Here is a 24,179-nt window from a genome sequence, read left to right as displayed (position 1 = left end):
ATCTGTGCTATGTTAGACCTATTGGAACCAGATGGACCTTTAATTGTATTTCTGTCCAAATTGCAAAATAGCTACTTGGAATGGAAGATGAAATAACATACAAACAACAGCAACTATGATAACAAGCGTGTTTGGATGGAATGAGTACAGTAAGAGATCAAAAACATAAGGCCTACAAATTTGATCTCCCCCACTGGTTCAGTATTGATTTACTCCATCATTTTCAGTAACTCCCGATCAACAAACTCTGTCAAGCACCAGGTCGGCAGAGCACCTATCAGGTTGAAGCTAAAGCTAAAACCACATACAACGCAGATTATTGACAATAACGGTCATTTCCTAAACTTGATATGTTTTATGTATTTGACAATTTAAGGATGACGCCTTTTGTGGACTGAAATTACATATCTGCTTTAAAATGTCGAAACCTACACTGATGGCGATGGAGTGGTAAAAAGTTCCACAAAAAAAACAAAAACTGCTTCACTGAAACACAATGATGATATTTCCCTTTTTTTTCTAATCTGTCAGCAGTGCTGTGTGTCTGAATAGCCTCCCCTTTCCTATACCCTGCAATTTTCAGCCGCAGACGAAAAGGAAAGAACAGATAAACAGGCTTTCTTTATATAAATATATATTTCAGTCTAAATCACATCAAGGTATAAACAGTAAGCCCAGAGCACAGCTCCCATTCTTTTTCAAAGTAAGTCCTGCTGTTCCATTTCAAATACCTCGGGGTTATGGGTCATAATGCTTCTTTCCAGCTTCTGAACACATTTATTCAGGCATCCTACTGTAAATAGGGGGAGATTCAACATCAAATATCTCTATTCCCCATGCTGGCCCTTTGTCTGTTCTGAGTGGATGTGGGCTTTTGGCTAACAAAGTAATGATTCCTCCTCTTCCTTTAAAAAAATAAAATAAAATCATATTCTCACTACAAAGTGGCATAATAATTGAAGGATTATATACAATAGTTTTTGGTCATAAAATAGAACACAATTTGGCAAAACACCAAATGTTAGAGATTCATTCTATAACACAAAATAAAATCATAGTTATGTTACGCTAGGACTCAATGCTGCTGGGTTGTTAAAAACATAATAAATGTGTTATAAAGCTCTTACAAGCCCCTCAGGCCATTAGGGCTAAGCTCCAGAGCTGTTTACGAGATTGTTTATTACAGACAGGGCCTATTATCATTTAACCCATGGACGTGCCCAAAACAAACTCTATAAATAGCTCTTTCTGCCTAACAAGGCAGATACAATCAGAACGTGGCTGTCCTATTTCCAATAGTGATATAGTCAAATAGGAGAAAAGATGATAGACAAAGAGAGAGAAGAGTGTGAGTTGACACACAGGTGTCCCTTTCCTCCGCATATGTCCTGTCCACTGCTGAGCTGACAACTAGGGACACAACATGTTGACCTAAGGGCCTGTTAGAAACCTGCAAGTGGATAAATATAGCGCAGTGGGAGAGCATAAATGTCCTAAATGACACACCGAATGATGCTCATCCTCAGCAGGCTATTCCCAGAGTACAGAGACAAGTACGGACGCTTAAGGAAACTCAGTGTGACAGCAAAACAAGCACACAAACTATTTCCTTCTCCTAAATAAAATAGTGATCGGTCAAAAAAGGACTTTTTGGCATTTTTTGTGCGTGTTAACTGACAAACCAACATCGTATTCTGGTAGTTGCATATTCACTATGTACATAAACAATGTGCGGTCTCATTTGCAGTGAATGGGATTCATTATGAAGCCGTTGCAGCCGTGTGTGTCCCATTTGCATATGAGAAAACATTTTCAAATAGGCTTGTCTATAATGCATAAGACCCTTTTAGACTGTGTTTACTGCAACACATTCCGCCCTCTGACAATCCGTGCACAAGTTTGCATCATTTTGTGAGACATGCCACTTTTGAATTATTCAGTCACTCATTCCTGCCACAGTACTGCCTTTAACAAATAAATATGCACATTCACATGTGAAAAGACAAGCGCGGTCCACAAGGATACCGCACAAACACATTTCATTGAAACATGTGGGGATCCTCTCACCTTGATGTTAGAACCTGTCCAATGCCTTTCCTCTCACGCCTTGCTTTTCTATGGAAGATGGGAATGCGATGTGAACCAGCGGTCAATTGACAGGCAGCCTCGCTCTGTGTACTTTAATGGGGCCCAGGGCCTTGAGTGTCATGAGTGGAAGGAAACAGTTTAATTTAACTTCATAAAAGCATAAGACAAGCACCACCGCTGGAGTACACCTATGCATAATTCACTCCCGGTGATGTGTGTCTTAAACGCTACTGAAATATACATGGCAGCATATGCAAATCTGCCAGTGCTCTTGCATGATGTACTTGCTAAGTAGACAGCAGGAGAATAGCATGCTAAGCAGACAGCACCTTCTGGACACGTGCGTTTGTTGTACAGTGTGTAACCGAATGTGTCAGTGTTTAGAGAGTGTGAGCAGAACATAGAACTGCTGGTCTTCATGAATGTGTGACAATGCTTCCTGTAACCTTCTTCACTCCATGTTGCCACCAAGGGGTTTACACAATAAAAACACTGACATAAAATCAACCATTTCCAGTACAGGGCTGGATGTGTTCAATGGTGCCAAAACCTCAAAATATAAGCAATCACAAATACTGTAAGATAATCAGAATATTTACAAATATGATGATTGTATAAGATTTTCAAACCCAACATCTAGTGGTCATTAATGGAACAACACCTCCACATGGCTCTTCAGGGATGCTGATTGAGCAGGCTAGAGAAGAGGCCATATCGGTGGTGTCAGATATTATAAATGAGGCTGGAAACATCTTGATTACAATTTTGGACACCCCCACCAATTTTTTCTTCCCCATTTTCTCCCAGTGTGATGTGTTCATGTGTGTTGTGTTTGGACCAGGCTTTGGTTCAATCTGACTCCCAGCAGTGTATCTTTAACAGGGCCTTCCCGCCGGGCTGCCAGCCTGTCCCTCTCCATTCACCCCCCCAAAAACACTGCTCTGATGGGACAACTGCCCAGCTGATGCCCCGACAGATCTGCCAACAAAACCCACGTCTTTGAACCCACAATCTGTTCTCCTGATCATGCTGGAGGTTGGGGGAGAGCAGAGACAATGGTAAAACAAAAGAAAGTTAGTAAGAGAAGGAAAGGGATGGCAAGGGAAATTATGAAATAGCAAATAAAATACAGAACAAGTAGCTATGAAAAGCGTCGTTAAATGTCCGTTTTGGCAGATGATGGAGCCATAAGGTTTGTTTTTAAATAAGAAGTAAACCTTAATGTGTCTCCAATGGCTGTGAATGTTTTAACTGGGTGTATAAAAGCATCAAAACTCTAAACTAAGAAAGACTATCATTAAATGACTGTTATTCCAATGTGTCCATAACAGTTTGAATAAAAGGTTGAGTGACTAAAACTGTGTAATATGTAATAATAGATAACAGTGTAACTGTAACCAAAGTCCCATGCAGACTTTTGATTGTATGATCCCATACATGCAGCGTGGCTACCAGTAAACTCACACAGCTGCCAAAGCCACGGTGTCACTGGTGTTCGTCGGTGTCTAACAGTGTGTTAACAGGATGTCTAATGTGGTGTGTTGGTTCTGTGCTGAAGCCAGAGCTGGTGTGGCAGCAGCACTGTAGGCTACAGTAGGGATGGTTATCATGAAGCACTTATGTAGCTGCTCTGCTGGGCCAGTCTAATTACAGAACAGCGTGCACCAGTCTGGGCCTCCAAATGGCACCATATGTTTTCGCAGACTAACCGGCTGAATAAATGCCATTTAATCATCCAGGATGCTCTGTGCTGTGTCTGGGAATCAGTCACTTACACTCATATAAAACCAATCACACCACCCCTTCCTCAAAACACACTTACCACCCACCTCTGCCATATAAAGCTCAGCTGTCTGTGATTTACCCTGCTCATACCACCATGTATACTCAAACAAGCTTCCTGTGCAGGTCACTCATTGACAAACCCTATTAGTTAATCGGTGTCTCTTTAAAACACGCAAACTTGTATAATGATGTTGGTAATTGTGTTGCAAACAGATTAGTTAACCAGAAGGACTTCGGTTAATAAGTAATGCACTTTCCAAGAAGCCTGAAATAGTTGCAGGGTAGGGTCAAATAAGTCTGGCAAAAACACAATCTGCTTTAAAGTTAAAGGTAAAACACTTTAAACTAACCAAACAAACCCCCTTTGTGAAATATAATTATAAGTCATTATAAATATATTTTTGACACCTATTTGGTGGTTAGTGGTGGCCTAACACTTATGGTAGCAGGCATGTCACCTGGGCAATCACTGTGGGCAAGTCTCTTAAACCTAACATTAAAAAAGGTTCTTAATCTCAATGAGCTGATTAAATAAAGATTAAAAAAAGTGTCTATTTGTACGATTACCATACGGACAACCCTTGGTGCTATTGGTACGGATACCGAAGTACACGTATGTAGCGTTTTAGGGTTAGGGTATAACCCAATATCGTAACAATTTTAAAGGTTAGGGTTAGGTTTAGGGTAATGTTTACTCTTTGTCACGTGACCTAAACTGGCCAAATAGGAGCGCTGTGTATGGATAGAATGCCGGTATATTGATAAGGCAAGCGTGCGGATAGCCACTGCCGAAATAAAAAACCTTACCTGACTGCATAATGAATCAACTTAGGGAGGAAATCAGGTTTCAATTGTTCAGACTTTACAATGCCAACATCTACTGAATCAAAGCTCAAACAGCAGTGACATTCACCATCACTTGAGACAAAGAAAATCTAGTCCATGTTTTAATAATTGCAGTGGGACGATACACAATACTATACGATGCACGATATTGGTTTCACAAATTGAAATGATTAAATATTTCCAAAACAGATAAAGACAAATTGTTATCATTATCATATTTATATCTATGTTTTTATAAATTATACACAGCGTAATACAATTTGGATGCCCCGCAAGACATTTCCTGGCATTTTAATACGGCAAAATCATGTCGCACAAGATATCGTCCCACCCTTACTTTTTAACATTTATGTGCTGAGGAAAATCAAACATAAGGAGACACTGAAAACGTTGATGCAGTCTTGATTATTTCTAATTCTATTTATGCGTCCATTGATGCGTGTAGATGTTCATTTCATAGATGGTGAAATAACTTTCCTAATTTCTCAGAAAACAGAGGCAGGATTTCCTTGATCTGAGCAAACCAATAATTGCATTGGGAGCACAGCTTCCATGTATCCTGCTGTAATAAAACATTGATAAGGGTATATCAAATCTGGCTAAGACTCCAATGGAAGCTATCAGTGACACTGTTTTCATTTGCCTTTGATTTGAACATGTAATATTTCCCCACCAACAGTCACTCGCTAAATTGCAATCCCAGCATCACTGATAACAGGAACATAATTCTTTGTAGTGGCAAAGAGCTGACAACACTTGTATCGTGACCTTTTTTTTTTCCCTGGAAAAGCTCTCTCGTATCATCAGTAGATAGACGTATCACACACCATCAGTTTGTTAATGAGAACAGCCTAGACAGAAGCGCTCCCAGATGCCTATCGAGGGCAGAAAACAAAAAGAAAATGTAAGTAAATACAGACTGTAATTAGTATGACAAGGTTGAAGTAACAGATAACACGCTGCAGCAGCCCAAAGGCCTACACTTTGACGTGTGCACGCGCACACGCACATCCACATTGCGCAAAAAGACACACACGGGCGCCCGGCGATACGTAGGTGTGGGCGCTGAAAACAAATCAAACGTTTTAATCAGCTTGCTGCAGCACATAATGAGGATCCACTAAGCCCCAGCTATCAGCTGCCATCGGCCACTTAGTTGTGCCTTCAAAGAGCTGATTTTTCACTTCTTCTACAACAAGCTTAAGACAAGCTATCGAGGGTGAACACAGCCTGAGCAAATGAATAAAGCCGCAAAAAAAATCCTATGTGATGTTTTAGCAAGTGATATATGCAGAAAAGCAAAGAAGTAATTATGTGCAAGTGGACAAGACAGTGCTGCCTCTGGGAGAATAAATGTAGGAGTAGAATGTGGCCTATTTGTCACTGATGTGATTTACAGAACAGAAATACTAGGGGATAGCTGCTGGGAAGGGTTTCAGCCAGAGTTCACTTGAAAACATTGCATACACCACAACACATAAATCTGACAATACTTGAAATACCTCACATCGCCCGCCTCACTTCACCGCATTACCCAAACAGATACTGGATCAGCTCTAACTTTTACCCACACACACACATGTCATGATGCAATGGTGCGCACCTGGTCGACCACACCTGCCGTAGCACAAGGCAAACACATGAATCAGTCAAGTAAGTTAAAGAAGGACTCGTTTCCACAGAACTGAAGGTATGTTTGAATTCTCACAGAGATCTCCAGGTGTGTGTGTGTGTGTGTGACCATGTGCCAATAAGAAATGTGCGCATGGGGGAGATGCTCTGGTTTTGTGCAGGTGGGCCTCCTGTTGCAGTATCTGGCCTTCTGGCATAGCTGTGACCTTTGCAAGAGAGACTCACATTTCTAGCCCTCCAGCTGGAGGAGTGATGACCTGAACAAACTGGTAGATTCGTCCTCTTGTCCTTGTCTCATTGCTGCCTGCCTTCCTGCTGCACTGTGTCCTTATTAAGGGGACACGCATAGTTAGGTCAGGCTGCCTCAAGACATGAGGCTTTTGAACTTGTCATCTTCACACTACAACTCAAAACTTACATTTGCATTGGTTGGTTCCTTAACTACAGCGAAAACTTTAATTTAGGAAATCCACCTCTTCTTCTATGCAGGAGGCATCCTCACAATTGTTATCCATTTTTTCTTCCGTCTGCGTTAACTCCTCCTACACCACGTCAGATTTTCACGAATAAGCTATCAAAAAATTAAAAAAGTTCCTGAGATTTATGCTATTGCTTTTGTGATTTGTCACTTTTCACTACAGAGAGTTTTATGAAAAGGATAAGCCAGAATGGGTTTAGGGTTAAAACCAGGTAATTGACGATATCAGGATACGCAATAGACGGAAGACTCTCCGGGTCGTCATTGATCCAAGACGAGGGAGTCAACTCATTTGGATCTGCATCACCAATAAACCTTAACTTTTCCAAATATGGTGCCCTTTCCTGCAGACCAAGTCCTTCCCTGTATGCCTTTGAATCTATAACGCATTTTGAAAAGCTTTTCTGTAGCTTTGGACATTTATCCATCGCAGTGTTTACCTTCAATATGGCCGTGCATCCGAGTTACTGCGCAGAACGTGACATAAGTGAAAACCCTCTATTGGAAAAATCAACTTTTTTAACTTTTAACCCCTCCATCCCTAGCCATTTTTCAACTGATTTTGACCATTTAACCTTTTCAGTTACTTACTACCTTCAACCTTTTCAACCCATTTAAACTTTTTTCCAACCTATTTTAACCTTATTGCTAATGTTCAACTAATACTAGGCTATGCTAATGCTAGGCTAATGCTAACGCTAAGCTAATACTAACGTTAGGTAAATGTGAATGCTGAGCTAATGCTAATGCAGTGCGAAGCGGGCCAGCACCTAGATCCCCACTTGCATTTTCTTCAGGAAAAGCAAATATTCATATATCTAGTAAATTGTGTAGGGGCAACTTGGCTTCACCTGGGTTTTCCTCCCATTCTCAAAATGTATTCAGTTAAACTGAAAAAAACTTCTTTAATAAGAACAATTTAAATAAACCTCTGAGCAGTTTTAATTCTCAAAGAGTTCCAGAATTAAAAGGACCAAATAATGATCGCAGACATCAATCAAGGGTATGGCATTAAATGGAATTCATTCCCATCCTGCTATTCACAACTTCTAAGCAAACCAAACTGGCTAAAATTAAAGGGCTCACATTTGACTCTACCAGGATGTTCAAGGGGTGAAAGAATGACATCCTAATGAGTTCCCTGAACTACTTTACCTGCCTCTTATTCTTTTCAAACATCACAAATAATCAAACACTCCACAGGTTAGTTTTTGCAAACTACAATAAAATAATAGGCCAACAAAATATTAGCAATTATCATCCTTTTCAATATTAATTAATAGTATAAATCATATACGACACATTTCAAACACAGGTATGTGGTTCTACTCATCTAGACATTTAAACAAGTTCCAAGGAATTATGACTTGCTAGCACTTCATCTCTGCTAAGTGAGATATGTATGTCATTTAATAAGTTGTAAAAGTTTTATTACTAAGTACGAGGTGATAAGTTCACTTGTATAACTGGAATTGATTTACTGGATTGTGTCACTTGCCCTTCCCATAGTCATTGTTGGGTGTGGTCCATAATAAAATACTTGAAAATAGTTTCTACATATTATTACATGCAACACATTTTAAACGCAAATAGTCTTGTATTCTGTTTTGGTTTTTGTAATGATTTACCTTATGATGGTTTCACTCTGCAGTTACTCAAGTACTTGCCTAATTTTCCCTAGCTTACTAAAATGAAAAATGATTTTATTTCTAAATAACGGCAAACATATACAGCAAGTCAATTATTTCAGTGTTTTTGTTTTTTTTTTTTCTTAAGAAATTGCTTTTGAAAGCAAGTATAAGTACGCAAGTAAATAATGAGCTGGTACCTTGACAGGGCAGTTAAGTGTTGAGTTTAATGGTATGTTTTATATTAAACCTTGTGTGTATTATTTTATCCTGTGTGTAACTTTGTGAAATTTTAAGTAACAGTGTGTTTAAAGAGGAGTCTATTGCAAATGAGATTTCATATCTCAATAGGTATGTATACCTGTATAAATAAAGGAATGGCAACTTCATGAATAAATAAAAACATAAAAACCAACAGTGAGAAGCATCCCCTACCGTTTAGTGCCATAGGTTGACATACATATCAAACCTAAAGCCTGCTAACTGAAGACTCTGCTATAACATCCGGTGCAGCCTGCTGTAAAATAAATGATGCTGTTAGCCGCAGTCTCGCAGGTGAAATGTGCTGCTGCTACAATTATTCTAATGCCAGCATGCCAGAATGCCAGTGCAACCAAATGCTGCTGTCAACCCAGGGGTTTAATTAGTTTGGCACGTGTGCCACGTATAATCACCTGCCATTACCAGTACTGGCTGCATCTGCTTACACGTCTGTCAGTGCTGGCCTCCCATTGCATCTGTGTGTAAAAAGCATGTGGTCTTGGGCTGGTGAGTGTCTCTTTTAGCAACAGAATACCAGAGGTGGCAAAAGTACTAGACTTCAGTACTCAAGTAAAAGTATAGATATTTCAATAAAAAATGACTCTGGTAAAAGCAAAAGGTATTGAAGTTGCTCCCTTACTTGAGTGAAAGTAAAAAAGTACATGCTACTAAATGTCCCTTCAATAATAACACAGGGTTTTTAAACCAGCAAATTCCATATTTTTTATTTTTTTTCAAGAACTTGTAGAAAACTGGTACATGAAAATAAATTAAATATGTGACCTTTGCAGATAATTCATTATAAATACAATTTCTAAATAAAATGTTTTAAGAACAAAAAAAAAAATTCCAGAAGTTTAGAAAAGAAACGCCCCCTGCTCATTCAACACACTACATGCTTCCAAGAGAGAACGCCCACGGGCGCGAGAGAGCGTGCACGAGCTCAGTTTTCCTCGTGCACAGGTCTGTTTACAAGTTGGAGTCGGCATCGCTGATGCAAGCTTACTTTCCAAAAGATGATTTGCACTTTTCCCACTATGTCAAACTACCACTAAGTGAAAATCAATTTTTAAAGAATATAGTGCGCACCGGGCACGAGCACGTACGATGTCCTTACATAAACATATCACCAGAATGACTGACAACTAGGAGGACCAATAGTCTCGCTGATCTACCCAGAATTAGAAGCCAAAAAAAACATTGTCCACTATACCTTTAAGTACAGTAACAAAGTATTTGTACTTCGTTACTTGTCACCTCTGCAGAATACATGCAATGAGACAGTAAGAAGCTCCAATCATTAGAAGTTATCCTAATAAATGTATTACGAGAGACATAAAAGAGGTTGAGTTTTATGATTTTCGATGTTTTGTGTCAAACACAGCATTGACAGTTTTATTAGTGGTTCAGTCTTCGTGAGTGGTTCAGTCTGTACAGACGCATTGTGAAAGCAGAAGGGAGCAGAGCTTGGTAGTGTCAAACTGCATTGCGAATAGAGCTCCACCTCAGGCTGAATACATCACATTGTGATTTCATGAGAGCTGAAAGAGGAAAGACGAAGAAAAACTTCAGGGCGGTGAGTAAATCTCAACCCCAAAACAGGAGAAATGGAAGTTAAAAGTGAATTGTTCACTCCCCCTGGCGTAGCCGTGGCTACCTTTAGGGCTGGAGGAGAAGGAGGAGAACCACGAGGAGAAGAGAAGCCCTCTGGCTCATGAAGTCAGGTGGCCACTGAGCAAAATACCTGAAGGTTGGACCTCAGGCTGTGCATTTAGGAGTTCATACGTGTGCATCTTTATGTCTGGAAGTGTGTGGGTGAGCGTGCACGGTGTGTGTTTGCACAGCAGTGCATATATTCCCACACACTCAAAAGACTTGGTTCTTCGGATTTAGCCGAGTCTGCTGTAACACAAAGGCTGTTACTATCTCCATTATTTCCAGAAAGTTCCCATTTAGCATTAAACCAGGGCTTCAATATTGTGCCGCCTCAAAAACATCTGTTGGGGACTTGTGTGGCTACACTAATTACAAATATCTGCACTAATCCGGCGCCGATAAGAGAGTCATTACTCCACCAGACATTTATCACTATGGGATTGATGACCCATTTCAGAGGCAGCCTTTGTACGGGGAAGTGAAATCGCTGATATCCGTTCTATCCTACATCGCTGCTGAAGCCATCCATTCGTCAGAAGGCAAGCTAGTTAGGACTTTGGCCCTAATAGAATTTTTGCAAGAAACGACAAACTGACATTAGAAGCATTGGAAAGAAGGCAGAAATTCAGTGTATTTTTTTTTTTTTTTTTTTTCCCCAACTAATTGCTACTTTGAGTGGCTGTCTGTCAAACATAGCTGCTCCACCATGTGACAAAAAAGTGCCACAACAGCTCCCAGCTTTTCTCCAAAAGCAAAATGTATGTGCATTTGAAAAGAAAAGGCATTTATTGAAAACACTCAGTGTAAAATAATATGCTACAGACAAAACAAATGAATAATAATCTTAAATCATTACAAATGCACTCCTCTTTTCTTAATCACACAGCGCGCATTAACCAGCCAACACAAGCACAGAGAGTGTGGAGGCAGATGATCACAGTAGGTAAAGACTAAAGGTCTGGCCACCTGCCGACAACGTCCCATCTCAGGAGCAGTAATCAACAGAGACAGCTTGGGGACCGCCCTGTGAGCTTGTCCCCCACTTCCCTCCCATCTAGCCGCCCTGCTTCGGGGCAAAGCTGGGGGCTCTGAGGTGACAGGGATGCCAGAGATGTTCCACACAGTGACAGGCAGGTCTTACCTGGCCAACCTGCAGTCTACATTGACCCGGCAAAGAACACACACACACATGCAATTAGTAAAACACACAAAAGTGTGAGTGCATTGCGTGCATAGCTGCAGTTGTTTGAATGTATTCACCTATGCTACGTGTGCTAACAAAAACACACACACATGCACACACCCTGCGCACCCTGACCCAGTGTAATTCCTCCTGCAACCAGCTAGTGACAGCAGCAGCTGTGGCCGCTACGGCAGACAGATGAAATTTTCATAACTATCTCCTCCAACTTCCATCCTCACCTTCAGGATAATTTATGACCTGCCTGCCAGCCTTGAACAGACAATATGCTTGCTATGAAATGAAGTGTTCCAGCAGTGTAGGTTATAATTAACAGAGAAGGGGGAGACATGTGCGTGTGTGTGTGTGTGTGTGTGTGTGTGTGTGTAAGGAGGGGGATCAAGCATGGAGGGGTGAAGGTGTTACTGAGGTAGAGTGCCCAGGTGTGATGATAAAAGAAAATTAGTATAGGATAAAAAAAAAAGAGGAAAATGTTCTGCATGTGTTGGTGATGCATGTATAATGCATGCTCTTTTGGCTTGAGTTCCCCCCTTTTTCATATTTCTGAATCCAAGTACCCTCAGAATAATATGTAAAACAACTATAGAGCATAATGATGTTATGAATGAGTGATAACACACATTTTAAAGAATCTCAAAACATTATTCACTGTGTAAATGAAACTCAACAATATTTTCAGGGGCTCACAGTTTTCCCGAGTGCTTATATCACATGATTGCAGTCATTTTTAATGTTAATCTGTTGAAAATTAAATAGATATTGGTAAAAATCTGGGAACATTAAAGGGAAAATATCTGATACCTGTCACTTATTGCTTGGAAATTGTCAGATTTTTACACATTTTGTATTTTTGAAGTGCAAACTAGGGCACAATAATGTTCAAATTACTTATTTTTCCGCATAAAATCTGTGGCCCATTTGAGATCAAGCTGCTCCGTATTTGGTCCCTGAACTAAAATGAGTTTGACACCCCTGATTTACATCATCATTATGATGATGATGATTTTCTAACTAAAAATAAAAATTATAAAACCCCATATTTTCACTATTTAAATGTGTTAATTTTCCACTCCCTCTCAAGTACCCCCTGTAGTACCATTGTGTGCCCCCAGTATAGGACTGACTGTTTTCTAAATACCATACACACAGAAAAAGAGTATGAAGCTTTACAAGCATCTGCTATGCAGACTGTAGTCTGTATGCTTCGAGAGGCTGATTTTTTTTCTACCACAAACACACATGAAATTGAATACCACAAAAGCAACAATTAAACCAGACAAAAATCTTAGTTTGGTGCAATCCTGCTGTAATGCTTTATGGGGACTTCCAACCTCAGCATATGAGCTCAATTGGAAGTACAGAATGTTTGGTGATGACAGTTTCCATTATGCTATAATGCCACTTACTTTAAGTTGATTTCACATGACTGTTACATAGCATCATCATGCTCCATCAGCTCTTTGGGATGTCAGTTTTACCAGAAGGAATGTCCTGGTTTTCCTGACTAACAGTAAAACAGGCCAAAACCACCTCCACACTCCTTCCCACCCTTTCACCACATTGCCTTTTCCAAACACAAATCTTGTTTCCATATTAAAAACAGCAGCATTTAACAGGCAACTGTCTGTGCAACAAGTGCATGTAAATCTCTGTGGTACTTTTAGTGGTGTTGTTTAACTCTCTCTTTCTCCCTTTCTGTGCCACATTGGATTGCTGAGCCTTTTCTACAAAACGGGTAATTATGAAATGACTGTTTCCAATGAAATCTGTAAATAATTAAACACACTTTTGTCTGTAGTTGAGAATATGCAGTGTGTGTGTGTGTGTTGGTGTGTGTGTGTGTGTTAGTGATTCCTGCCAATTGCAGGCCTTCCATCCCCACACGCAACCACAGAACGAGAGAAAGCATGTAGCTAAACGGCTAATTACTGACTTGTTTGAGAACTAGGCAAGATAGAGGTAAGTATATATATTTACATGGGTAGAACCTGTTTGTACAGTAAGTAGAAGGTAAAGAAATAATAAATGATCAGTTATCTTGTTCAAAGAGCATTAGTGCAACAGCTAAAGACACACAGCAGTGAAGTTTCAAGGCAGGGACGTGAAGTAAGAGATAGGACGACGATTGCTTCAGGAATAGCAGCTGTGAGGTTCTGCTGAGGTCGGGGCATGTCATGCATAACTGACTGATTGTTTAACAGGGGTGGATGCATGAGAGTGGAATTCATAATTTATAATCCCACACGCACAGACACACACCTCACAAACACCCAGGCCACAGGCAATCTAGCTGCACAAACGCGAGTAGTCCAAGGGACCACACAGACATGTTTTAGATAAAGACAGACAAATTAGATGACAGAGTCTCAGGCTAACCACTGTGCTTGTGCTAATTACAGGCAGGCCGATGATGAAAGAGGCAGATGACATGTCCTTATTTGTTTTCTACTTCAGTGCCCTGAACCAAGTAAACATAGGAATGTAAATGACTGAGAAAGCGGGCGGTGGAGAGAAGACGATGTAAAGACAAAGAATAAAGTCGTTGGTTGGGAGTTGCACACACCCCACATAATGTATTGTACAAATTTTGAACAAATCTTTGAGGTGAGGCGAAAAGGAAGTGCAGCAAATATTTTGACAGTAAATATTGTAAAGTGATGATGGAGGTTTGCTCTGCGACGAAACCGTTGCAAGCCTGGAAAGGAAATAATGTGGAGTAGTTAAGCGTGAGATCCATCAAAAAAAAAAGTATAGTGAATCAGATCACCATGCCAAAAACAAGAGCACTTATAGAATGCAAAATTCCCCCAAGCACCAAATATCCTCTTTGCCAGATGTTGGCAGTTACAGTATCTGGATCATTGATCCTGATCATGGTTCCATCACCAGTCACACTTTAAATGCTTTTTTCAAAAAATACATTACCATTAACAATGATACAGTAGGTTCAAATGTATCAGCAACCCATTTAAATTAATAATTGAAAAAAATGTGATTAAATGGTCAGTCCCGGTCAATCTGGATGAAATGTGTTGGTGTAGATGAGGAACCAACTCAAGATAACTGAGTCAAATTTCATAAAAATCTGTCAATAACGAATCGAGATATGAATTCTTAAAATTCGTATCCAGATCCCGTTATGGCTTAAGGTCTATCTGTCAAAATCTGTGAAGTACTTTTGACACAATTCTTCAAAGAGACAAACAAACAAACAAACGAACAAACAAATAAATAAATACATTCTGGTAAAAAAGGTTATAACAAAAAATCCAGGTCAAATTCATTAGTATAGAAGTTTTGTGTTTTGGATGGCAATGGTTATAAGATTATGTATAACCTAGATAAATTATAAGCAATAAACAAATTAATAAATTGCCAGGGAACCTCATACAAAACATTCTAAATAATCTTCGATACTTGTGATTTACAGTCAAGAGGGGGCAGGACCTTTTCTCAGGTCACTCAGGGGAGAGAACAAGTGCAATACGGTTGGATCTACGCACAATGGATCATTTACAAACTCAAATTAACATTTTTGAACAAAGGGATGACATACAACTCCTGTACAGAGACAACAGGACCATAAAGGATCAGATCCATAACTGGACACATGACATGTTCATGTTAAAGCTTTATCAGTTCTGCTGCCCAGTGCCCATGGCATTCAGAAGAGAACAGAAACCACGTGGGCAACATAAAATAAATTAGACCCTCAAGAGATTCAAGTGAGTTATCTATGGATTGAGAGCAAAAAGACACATATGACTATGACTTTAATGGGTTAAAGGAGGTCAGAGTCTGCGTTAGACAAGGCGTTGACCTGTCCCGTCTTTTATTATGGATGCAACACCGACAAACTCTTCCAACTCCCATCAGGGACAAGGGGGGCACCATTGTCTCCCAAATCCCTCTCTAGTCCCGGCGCAGAAAACAGGGCGGAGTCTGTCAGAAAAAACACAATAGGGAATGTCACCACTCCTGGAATGAAGCACCAACCAATGAAGACCTCTCTATTTCTTTTTCCGTGTCACTATGCAGCTCTGCAGGGGTGCAACTTGTAGCTGACAACACTGCTTGGGTCACACCCGGGCGGGTAAAGCCTCAGCCTCAGCCCACTCGGCCCCTCCTGGCCTCTGGTGACCCTAGCATTTGATGACAGACTCGACCTTTTGTGTGGCAGTGGCCTGTCCAGGTGAGGACAAGAGAGGCTGACAATGGCAGGAAATATAAAGGCAACGAAGGCTGGGTGACAACTCTATGGGGTCAGGGGTCACACTGGACAGCTGAGTGATGAGTGCAGCTGTGGACACGTGGGCCTTCTTCCCTGGCCTCTGACTCTGCTTGCCATGTCAGCTGATGAGTCCTTTGTTTTAGGATAAAGACCTCACTAACTCCCATCAAGTCTGAGAAGAGTTGTAAACGCAAGCACAGATGTAGGGAGACACACAACTTCAGTATAAACTCTTTAAAGTGACACCCTGACTTATTTAATATAGGTCACCTCCTTTCAATGGCCAATAGTTAAAAAGAGGAAAATGCAACAAGAAATCTATCCTGATTGTATCTATCCAGAATGTAGACAAAAAGCACCACATTTATATATTAATCTAAGTGTTAGATTATTAAAATAATTTGAAGTATACTAGAAAAAAAAAAAACTAAAAAAATTAAGTTCAAAATTACAGTGCTTTTTAAGGCCCAGTAAACACAGTAAAGGATTATATTTACCTCAACCGGGGAGATAATATTTTCAACGGCTTTTATTTATTGGTTTGTTTAACCAAATATAGACCTTACACCATTAAAGATTCCATCAACTTTTGGAGGAGATGCGGATCAATGTACTGTTTCTGGATCAGTTTCAATAATTGACACTATCGTTAATTTTATCTCACATTTCTGCAAAAATAGATAAATAAATAAATAAATCATATTTCACACTTATACTTGACCTCTCTCAGTTATGTCGGCTTGATTCCTCAATTATCCCACCGTGTTTTATCAGGATAGGACCCTGACTACATTTAGACCTACTGTATCGTTATTAATGGTGATATAAATTACTTATAAATGTCAATGATCATGGACCATAATCAGGATCACTCCATGTAACTGCCAATATCTGGCAAATAATATATGAGGTTTACACTCCTTGAGTGCTATGGTTTAGTGTAAAACTTTAAAAATAAACCTCCTAGTGTTTTCTAGTTATTGTTTCCTTGTTTCTAATCTGAGACTGACTCAACTAAACAGTACTATTCTCCATTACCACCCTGCTGATTTTAAACTCCTTAGATTCTCACATCCTGAGTCAACCAACTGTTTCTGATGCCAAAGGTCAGTGGCTGCCTACTCTCCTACCTTCCAAAAGTAAAAGATGGGAGGACGGAGGTTTGCCAAGTCAAGCACAAAACCGTGCTCTGGGTCATAAACACCTCCGACTGTCTCCCCTCCTTTTTCTTCCACCACAGAGGTGAGTTAGACTTGCACTCTGTTAATCTTTCACTACAGACTCGTTCACTTTTTGCATCCGCCCACTGGAGAGCAGAAGAAGGGAATGAAAGAGGGGCAGTAAAGAATGAGAGTCGATAAAAAAGCAGGAAGAAAAAGTCACAGAGAGGGCCAGATGGGCACCTTCACAGTCCATTTATCAAACCCAATGTGGCCCTCCCCTCCCCTCCCTGCTGCTCCCTTGTCCTAAACCCCCATGTAATTCTGTAATGATTTTCATTATCATATAATGACCTTACAAAGCCTACAGCAGTTTGCGTGGTCAGTACAAAACTCGCAGCTGTTCCCTTCAGTGTCTGCTCGCCGACTGTGACAAACCTTTTTCTTTCTATCATTTCATGTTTTTGGGGGACTATGGACCTTTAGGCTAAGAGGGTCAGCATGAGGTTACCTCATCCAGGATGTTCCATGGTACCCTAACCAGAAGTATGCATGAACAAAATACATCCCTCAAAGCCAAAAGATAAATACGCTTTTAAGATCAGGTGCTTCCAATGTCAGCCCTTTATTACCTGTATTTTCTTCTATGTGAAACACAATCCATAAATTTTTAAGAGCAGAAAAACTTCCCTGGTGCTTCTGGGAATAGCCATAATAGGCGTGCTCTCTGGAGGTTGTGCTTTGCCTTTCAATCTCCACTTCTTGTGTGGCACGCTGAACTGCTCTGCTGCAATACAGTCACCCACCCTCATAATAATCCATCTATTTCCAAGGTACTCATGGGGCATTTACCGAGGGGACGGGCAGGACAGCATCTATCAAAGGCTTCGCCCTGTGCATTAGGGAAAACCCAGTTACCACAAAAGCTCATAAGAATAAAAAAAAAAAGCTGGCATAACCGTGTTGGCTGTGAGTGAACGAATGAGCTGATTCTGCAACAACCCAACGGCTTCCAGGATCATTTCTTCTTTGGTTTTTGTTTAGATGCCAGAAACTATTTTATGTTGTAAAGAAACAACAATCAACCAGCACGTCTTAGCTTTGTGTGTCTTGACGCTGGAGCTGACAGTTCCTGATCTGTGGTTCACGGCTCAACCAGTTCTATCTCTCTATGCTGTTCTGTTCCTCCTTCTGTCCACTAACCCCAACCAGTCAAAGCAGATGGCTGCCACCTCTGAACCTGGTGAAAGGGAGTTGTTTCTTCCCACTGTCGCTGATGCTTGTTCATGTGGATTTGTTGGGTTTTTTCTTTTTTCTTATGAATTTAATATTTTGATAGCACTTCGAGATGACTTTTGTTGTAATTTGCGCTACATCAATAACATTGAATTGAATTGAACTGAAATGTATGTCAAAAAACAAAGTCAGAATGTTATTTAATCAATGCTTCTTTATGTTTAAAGGCCTCAGACAAGAAACATCAATCATTCTTTGTCAGAGTGCAAATGTTTCAAGAATCTGTGGAATTAATTAGTAACAGTTATAGAAACAGGCTGTCTGCTTTATTCTGTAACATATTGTATGTTTAATTTAACAATTAAATGACTAAATGTAGACCATTTGCTAAAGCACCAACTGAGATTGCAAGGACAAATACTATGGACAAGTTCCTTTCTTGTGTAATATTGTGACTCAGGTTTTGCTTGTGCCTTTTAGCTGCTTCTTTTAAAACTTAACTTCCAAATTATCTTTATTTATTACTATTTACTTCTATTTATGCCCACATATTTAAATCTTTCTACTGTATGATAATTGACTGCTGCTAACAAGTTTTTGTTGTTTTCAGAGCAATGAAAATAAAGCTTCTGTAACGGGCTTTGAGTTTCCTTGAAAAAAGCACTATGTAAATCCAATCATTGTTAATATTATCTAAAATTTGCATCATCAGATCTCCGTTCTGAACCAGGACATTCCACTTAACATTGCACATAGCCACGTAATCAGTTGTGCCCAAATGCTACATGTTGACAGGCACTTGACAGACTGACCCCTGGATTTTTTTTTTGTAAGTGGAGGCGTGGACATCAGGGATGGACATAAATTGTGTGTATGGGGAAAAGGCGCTATCGGGAGCAGCTGGAGTTCAAACACATTGTGTGGGGTTCTTGCCCTCCAACAAAGCTAATCTAATCAGTCTTTCAATGCTGATAAAGTAAACATCTGTCTGCCCTGCTGACAAGGACTGAGCATTTCCTGTGCTGGTCTGTGATACCAGTTGTCAGGATGTTAGAAAGCAAAGTCTAGGGTTGGACGTGGTTACTATAGGTGGCAACATTGTATTGTGGATTGTGATGGCGGAAGGATAGGGCTGATGTTTAGCCCGTCAGTGGGATGCAGGGTGGGGGTATATGGGGATGGTTTCTAGCTTTCACCACATGTGCTTGAATGTGCTATCAGAGCAGGCCCTACATCAGAGTTGTGAAGCGGTGGGCGTCGACACAGCAAAGAAAGGTGTGTGGAAACAGTCTGTTTACAAGGCTCATCTGGACGGGACGAAGCTAAGGGTCAACTAGAGGGGACAAATCCAAACACAGGAACATATGGAAAGATGGGAAAGCCCCAGCAGGAAGTTCATACAGATTTGTCTAAAGGAAGGCTTGAAGAAATCTGGAATTTGTGAATTCTGCCGGCGGCATTTTTGTTTTCTCCAGGCTCAGGACAATCTCTGGCCCTTTGTACAACGTGTGTCCGTGTGCGTGTGCATGTGTGTGTGTGTGTGTGTGTGTGTGTGTGTGTGTGTGTGTGTGTGTGTGGGATGGGGGAGAGAGAGAGAGAAACACTTGTGGTCAAATGTGTTGATAGAGACAATAAGCAGTGAAACACATGTTAATGCAGCATTAGTGTATACATGCACACCAGTGTTTGTGTGTCCTCGCTTGTGCCGAGGGGGAGAGAGTGACTGAGAAACTGAACAGCTATAATAACACTGCACTGCATGTGTGAGGCCTTTCTTTATCTGAATGAATGGTCAGTGTTCTCATCCCTGCGCTCTCAGCCCTTATCTGGAAGGATGGAAGTGACTGAGCTAATCCAAGGCGCACGTGTCACAGTGATAGCTGCAAGGCCCAAAAAGCACAAAAACAAACGCAACACACTCAGCACAACGATGATGGGGAAAAATCAACTGGACATACCTAATCAAAGAAAGAGCAATGAGATTCCTGTTTGTAATGTAATTGATGATATAGGCACAATTCTCAAGAAAGAGTTTGACATAACAAGGCATTGCCCATTACCAGAGCTTAATTTGGGCCGGATCCTGCCGAGGCAAGATCCAGCATCTCCCAGATTTTTACCGGAACAGATTTGATTGGATCCAGCACCTCATTTTTTTTTCCAGCACCTAAAGTTTAAATCACTGGAAATTTCATTCTTAACACAAAATTGAAGCTAAAAACTGAGCGGCAGAGAGAGCAGTATCATGCCACACCCACGCTACGTCTTAAGTATGATTTCCCGCAAAAATTGTGTCTTGTCAGCTTAGAAGACGGTAGAAATTGGCTAAATAAAAAGGTAGTAAGATTTAAAGAGCTTTTTTAAGCCAATAAGTGAAGCTAAGACTGAGGTAAAGAAGTCCAAGGATGTTTCTGTGGAAAGTGCAGAAAAGAGCAGCAGCACAGCAGCAGTTAGCGTAGCGAGTAGCAGCACCTGTAGCAAAGATGCTAATGCAGGAGAAACTGCATCTAACAGACAGAACACAGGAGTAGAACTATCCAGCAGACATGAGGAGGACTCAGGGACAGAGAGAAGAGAAGGAGATGAAGGTCAAAGTTCTGCTATAGACAATGAGACAAAGGCTGAGTTCAAAGCTAAGATTATCTGCTACTATTGGCTTATGAAAGACAAGGCAAGCCTCTGCTGTGAAATATGTAAAAAAGTTGTGCGGATACAAATGGCTCCAAAGCTGGGGTCTTTTTTGGCTATAAAAGGTATGCACATGTTTTATTCTCATGTTCCTTCATTAGCGGAGTTACGGCCTTGTGGGTGTAAAAGTTCGTAAATATTTTGTTTTTGTGGGTTTTCGTTTTCTGAAAGTTTAGTGACCTTTGTGAAGAAAGTGGCTAAATTAGCGGTGATTTCGCGCTATCCTTGGTGATGAAACATGGCAGATTTGACAGCTGTCACTCAAAGTGAGAGTAACGGGCGAATGTCAGGGCTTCTTTAACGCTGATTCATCATTATTGCATTAAACATTTAGGTTAATTGGTTGTTTGTGTTCAAGTGATATTATCGGACCACTTAGTTAACTTTAATTTTTTTTTTTCATTCCATGACATTTTTGTCTCTCTCTTACTGCCGGAACAACACGCGGCTGGAGTTCCAAAATGATTTAATTCAGCACTGCTCATTACTCCTAAACGCTCTACTCTGCAAAGCGGACTCTGCGCGGAGACTGCCAGGCCAATTAACTGCAAAGCTCAGATTGTACACGAGTTGTCCGCGTACCTGGTGTCGCACAAAACACTGCTCGGCATTGTATCGACCCACGTTAAATGTATCACCGACCTGCATTTTACCGTCTGGTGAAACAGAGCAGCAGAGATGAACGCTTAGAGGAGAGAGTGGCAGACGAGCTACGAAAGTACAACACATCCCAGGAGTACAAGGATTACAGAGAAGTGCTAAGAATTGTGGGAAATGTAGGATTTTAATGGAAACTACTGCAGTAAGTTCTGAGGAGTGCGCAGAGTCCGCCTGAGTATGTCTGAGCCTTAAATAACACATCAACCTCATTCCCGAGGACACTACTTGTGGATCATGGTGTGTATTAAACAGGTGAGGCATGTCAGGTTAAACAAACAACTTACCTTTTAATTGTTGTACACACATTGATTGCCGAACTCCAGCTTTCATTTCTAGCCTTTGAACAACAGTCCTAGCTATAGTCTACACATGTAGACAACATTTAAAAAATAAAGAAAGTTGATGTCTTATTTACAGCAATGCAGTAAGAGTTAAAGTGAATAGGCTTTGTTTTTTTCACGGTTAAATCAAAGTTTATTCAATTATTTGACAATCTAAATAATTTCGATGCAATATCATTCACTGTTGCATCACTTTCATGTTTTTTTCAAAGTATATTTTTAATGAACTGAAAGGAAAATGGCATGTCAGTGGGATCCAATAACCAATCACCATAACTTGGATCTCTCAGAAATAGCATTCTAGCCCAAAAAGGGTATACTTGGGGAAAAATACTTTTGCTTTCACTCTTTTAGCCAGTCTTACACCAGTCAGAGACTTATTTTTTAGGAGTGAATGGAAGGAGCAAAGTCAGTGGTACACTGTGTTACCTTTCTCTCCATGTCTGTCTTTGTTGGTGCCTGTCTGTCAAGGCAGACAGCAGAATTTCTGCCATCTCCCTTCTTCCCTCTGCAGCTTGGCCTTCCTCCTCCACTGTGGCTAGAAAGAGCATTGTCTGCAAAGTGGAAACACAAGTTCAGAATAAATTGATATAGTATACAACTAGAGTCAGCATATGGTGACAAGAGTATGTATTTTCGGATACGTCAAGGTGCTCATGATGAGATAATCCCTTCTGGAAACAACTGGTTTGGTACCTGCACTGCACCCTTCAAGGACACCAAACCTCCTTTGATGATCCCAGGTGTGAATTTGAGTAAAAAAAAATGTAAAGCTTTGCTCGCCATCGTTCAGAAATTACACAGCTTGGAGTTAAGACTCAATTATAACATCCCTAGGAAAGCTGCGTACAGTAAGTCTAGCATAAAGTCAGTTTCACATCAGAGGATGGGCAAATTACACCCAATATTAGAGTGTGAGTCAATTAATCACGTCCTGCAAAGCGCAGTGTAATGTGTGAGGATCCTCCTGTTGAACATGAATTACAGGCCGGCTTAAAGTGTGACGTGGCACATCAGTGCTAATCAGAGACATCCTGGCAAACCTTCGCCTCCAAGTCTTTTGCAGCCTCTAAGCTGGTTGAGAGGGAGTCAAATGAAAAAGGATCTGGCAGCCCAAATTAAATGCAGTGCTGTCAGCAACGCTCAAATCCCACTTTCCCCTCACCATCTCTCTCTCTTCTTCTTCTTCTTTACCCTTCACAGACTCTCTTCTTCTCTGAATATCCTTAAATGTCTCTTCCACCCCTCCTCCTTCTCCTAGTCTCTGAGAAGTGATGGATCTGTAACTCTGACTGACTCTGACGCCTTGTTAAGAACAGTCTCTTCCTGTCACATCCACCAGTCAAACGCGTTCATTTCTTCCCATTAACGGTCTCTCGCCTCCCCAGTCACCCGCCCGTCTTTAAAAGAAACCCACAATGTAAGGGAACCTTCATTTCTCCTCCTCTGCCTTTTTTTTAATCCCTTTCTGACAATCCGCCTGTCTGTCTTAATTCATGTGAAGATAGGTTTGATTGTCTGTGTGTGTAAGTGCGTTTCCAAAGGAGACAAGTAATATGCTTACTTCCTCTACACAGCGCAGGACAGGTGTCAAAACATGTGGCGCTGTGTGACTGATTACACCTGACTTAGAGGAGACACCAAAGATTACGGTGACCAAGTGGGAAGCAGGGCCGGCTGTACTTCCTATGAAAACTGTGCCTTTCAGTTTGGATCAAACCTCGTCCTCCGGGGATGACTGACAGGCTAAGAAAGTGCCAGAAAGTGCATTCAGCATCTATCATCATCCCAGCTGGTAAACATCACTATGCCAGGCTGGCCTTGAAGCACAGTTATAATGTTTAAGGCATGACGCTGAAGAGCAAGAGATTCACAGTTGATCTGAAGCCAGCTCTAATGTGTGTCCCTGAGCCTGTAGTAGAGCTGGCTTGGGAATAGAACAAAAAAGGAAGAAAGGAAAACAGTGTGGTCCTATAATCCTATTCATATGTCATGAAACAAAAAACAATAAACCAGAATTGTCACCTTATTTGTCTATACCTCTGCCAACCAACAAAAAAACACTTTTTTGTTTACTTTAATGTTTTGTAACTTCTATCTCAGCGTGTTTTGGAAGAGGAAAAAAAACTTTTTAAATACCAAGCATGTGATAAACCTCATAGAAGTGAGTCTTTGAGGCTAAAGTATTCACAAAACAGTCAAAGAACAAAGTCGATATAAAAATCTAACACGCAAGCACGCACCCACACACGCTAATCACTAAACCTCCTGCAGTACTGATTCAAACT

General features: G+C 40.6%; 1 protein-coding gene across 2 annotated transcripts in view; it reads right to left on the bottom strand.

Annotated features, from left to right (window-relative positions):
* fto (FTO alpha-ketoglutarate dependent dioxygenase) overlaps positions 1-24,179 on the bottom strand; it is a 178,488-nt gene that overhangs the window by 62,097 nt on the left and 92,212 nt on the right. Inside the window, exons 8-9 of one of the 2 annotated variants that reach the window (XM_028441549.1) lie at positions 22,321-22,445; positions 15,410-15,517 (exon numbers count right to left, since the gene is read on the bottom strand). In XM_028441549.1, the coding sequence (XP_028297350.1) occupies positions 15,448-15,517; positions 22,321-22,445 (195 nt within the window). In that variant the 3' untranslated portion in view covers positions 15,410-15,447. Of the gene's footprint in view, positions 1-15,409; positions 15,518-22,320; positions 22,446-24,179 lie in introns of those variants that run through there. The other variant, XM_028441540.1, reaches the window with a different exon arrangement.

This window comes from Gouania willdenowi, chromosome 3 (genome assembly GCF_900634775.1).
Source record: "Gouania willdenowi chromosome 3, fGouWil2.1, whole genome shotgun sequence".
In the NCBI taxonomy this organism is placed as follows: domain Eukaryota; kingdom Metazoa; phylum Chordata; class Actinopteri; order Blenniiformes; family Gobiesocidae; genus Gouania; species Gouania willdenowi.
This window is presented reverse-complemented; position numbering and strand designations above follow the sequence as displayed.